The sequence below is a fragment of the Acyrthosiphon pisum genome, chromosome A1 (genome assembly GCF_005508785.2).
Source record: "Acyrthosiphon pisum isolate AL4f chromosome A1, pea_aphid_22Mar2018_4r6ur, whole genome shotgun sequence".
Lineage (NCBI taxonomy): Eukaryota > Metazoa > Arthropoda > Insecta > Hemiptera > Aphididae > Acyrthosiphon > Acyrthosiphon pisum.
This window is the reverse complement of record NC_042494.1, coordinates 106,207,385-106,210,191: the sequence shown is the minus strand read 5'-3', so window position 1 is coordinate 106,210,191 and position 2,807 is coordinate 106,207,385. Positions and strand designations below refer to the sequence as shown.

The following is a 2,807-nucleotide window of genomic DNA, read 5'->3' as shown; positions in this document are numbered from 1 at the left end:
CCAGTATCAAAAAGTTCATTCATCTCCATTAACAAATTGTAATAAAAAAGCTATTAGAATTGCTCGGTTTAGTTTTTCCCAAAATATGCTCCTATGATGAATACATTTGGTCTTTTTTCCTTGACATTAAAAAAGTAACCAAGAATTGGCCATAACTGACTAGGAGGGTTGGTTGTTAAAGGTAGGCCATCAATTCCAACAACTAATAACAAATTATTTGGTATATTATTTTCTTGATCATTTTGGAGTAACAGCTCAACTTCAGACTTAATGCTAAAATGATAATAAGCCCCATCACCCATCTCTTGTACAGATGTAGATATCGGTGTATTCAATAATGTACGTGCATCCTTAGGTAAGTTTTTTGTTGAAAAACTAGGAAACTTCTTTAAACTTTTCAGTAGTTCATTTAAAGCTTAGTGAGATATACGATAACGTAGAGCCCACAATGCAATTGTTAAATTTAAATTTTCACGGTCATTTTCAAAATCTTCTGGATCAGAAGTAATACTATTCAAATCTTCATAATCATCTTCTATTAGATTATTATTTGATGTTTCTTTAAAATTTTCATCAGGAGTATTTTTATTTAAACCACTTTCAAGTGAGTCGATTGAGTCTGATACATAACCAATCAATTTGTCAGAAGTTGAAACAATTAAATTATTATGTTCTGCTGTGGGTGATTTAATTTTGGCTCGAAATTGATCGGATGCGTTATCGTACAATGATGATGTTCCTACAGTAGAATTATTTAACAAATTTAAGGCTGGCAGTGCAGCTTTTTTACGGTTGCGATATCTAGTACTTTTACATTTGTTTAACTTTTTACTTTTGGTATTTGAATGTTGGTATTCCATTATATATATATATATATATATAGGCACTGCAGAGAATTAAAAAATAACCACAATAAGATTTATTTTTTTCTGAACACTAATAAATTATAATTTTTATACTTGGACCCCATAAATATACAAATTGTCTAGATTATATAATATATAAACCCAGCCTTTGAAGTGTTAGTGTAATAATAAATATTTTTACTTACATATTTATATTGGCGGTGCTCTAATTTGATAATATTATATAATTTATAAATATGATAATAACTGAAAAAATTAAATATACAAACAATTTAAATGTAAGAAGGTATCTATATTAATATAAAAGGGATAATATTATTATAAGTTAGACTAGTTAAAATATATGTTTAGGTATCAGTGGCTACCCTATACCTCAAGTTTATCAATTGAAACGCATGGTATTGCATGGTGGGTAGGTGGGTATAGGTGCCTGTATTGTGTTTGAATGGCTGTGTAAAATGCTAAGATATTATGTAGCTACAAATAACACAATGAAAATAATTATTTTCTGTAGACTGGGTAATGTTGTGAAATGGGTAGGTGTCCACAGATTTTAGAATTTTGGATACACATGGTAAATCTACTGTAGCTGCCACTGTTAGGTGAATATATTATGCAGAATAAAATATAGTAAGTAAAAGTATTTTATTTTGTCCAATACTACTATACTAATATTATAGGTGTTATGTAAAATTTGTGTAAAAAAAAATGTTTTTAAATTTATATAGTGGGTAGTTGTATGTAGCAGGTTAGGTTCCATAAAAGTATATAATATATAAACATATTATAATGTTATACACTTACCTAACATATATAATAGCTATAGTATATAGCTGCAAGTATATAGGCATTATTTATAAGCATGTCTTATAAATGAAGCGTGTGCATACATACATTGCATACAATATTGTTTACTGTACATGGTAGGTTTTAATAGTGCTACTCATAGTACCTAAAGTATATATATATATTGTATAGATAGGTAATAGGTATAATTAATATATTAAAGTAGTAGGTAGGTACATACCTTTAAATTCCTTGTACTGTTGCGACTTGTGAAACACTAAACGAGTTAAATAAATTATAAATTATCACAACCAACAAAAAAAGTAATTTTGTATTATACATTCCGTGTGTTCCGAAATTCATCAACCAATCTAGCGGCTTATCCAGCGGATTGATCGGAGTTTAGGAACGGTTTTTAGTATAAAATCGAAAAAGATTGTTAGATACCATAAACCGGATCACGAGTATAAATATTTATTTTTATTATCATACAACTACTGACATGATACGTTTTATTATTTGTTACTAAAGATTATACAAACTAACTTACAAAATACAAATTTAAAAAGTTGAGTATATTCAAAATGAATCTTCAAAACCTATCTCATTACTTTATTTTTTTAAACCATCTTCAAGAGTTGGATAAGAGTTTGGATAAGAAAAAAATGTTATTATTAAATAATCTAAAAAATAATAGAGTCCGTATTACAAACTTCATGTTAGTTACAAGTTTGTACAATGACTTTGACTTTAAAAGTCATTTTAGACTTAACAGGAATTCAGTCGAGGTAAACCTTTTTAATAACAAAACAATAATTCATTTTTTGTTACTTATACTTATTTTCTTTAATTTTTTTTTTTTTGTCAGGTGTTAATGTGTAAAGTTAGACCATTTTATATTTCAGTTGATAAAATAGGAAGGCCTAAGATTGACTTTGAAAAGGCAACATTAATGACCATATGGTATATGAGTAATACTGAGACGTTTCGGTAAGGCTCTACATAGAATGGGTATGCTATGCCACCATTTTGCGACTCATTTATCAATGATAAAATGACAAAATTAAAGGGGGAGAAATTCAAATTTCACATAACATAATTAGTCGCAAAATGGCGGCGTAGCATACCTGTATCTAATTAACACATAATTCCTTC

At 28.1% G+C, this 2,807-nt stretch overlaps 1 protein-coding gene across 1 annotated transcript; it reads left to right on the top strand.

The window, feature by feature from the left end:
• The first annotated feature begins 2,206 nt into the window (after nucleotides 1–2,206).
• LOC115033548 lies at nucleotides 2,207–2,646 on the top strand. Its single transcript, XM_029486308.1, has 2 exons — nucleotides 2,207–2,440; nucleotides 2,521–2,646. Exons 1-2 carry the CDS (start codon nucleotides 2,237–2,239, stop codon nucleotides 2,644–2,646), a joined length of 330 nt encoding a protein of 109 aa, XP_029342168.1. The 5' UTR covers nucleotides 2,207–2,236.
• The last annotated feature ends 161 nt before the right edge of the window (nucleotides 2,647–2,807 follow it).

What these genes read in the sequence shown, in the direction of transcription:
- LOC115033548 (XM_029486308.1), top strand. Translation starts at nt 2,237, where the DNA reads ATGAATCTTCAAAACCTATCTCATTACTTTATTTTTTTAAACCATCTT. An exon ending in TTAACAGGAATTCAGTCGAG is followed by an intron (nt 2,441 to 2,520) that starts GTAAACCTTTTT and finishes TTTTTTTGTCAG; the next exon opens with GTGTTAATGTGTAAAGTTAG.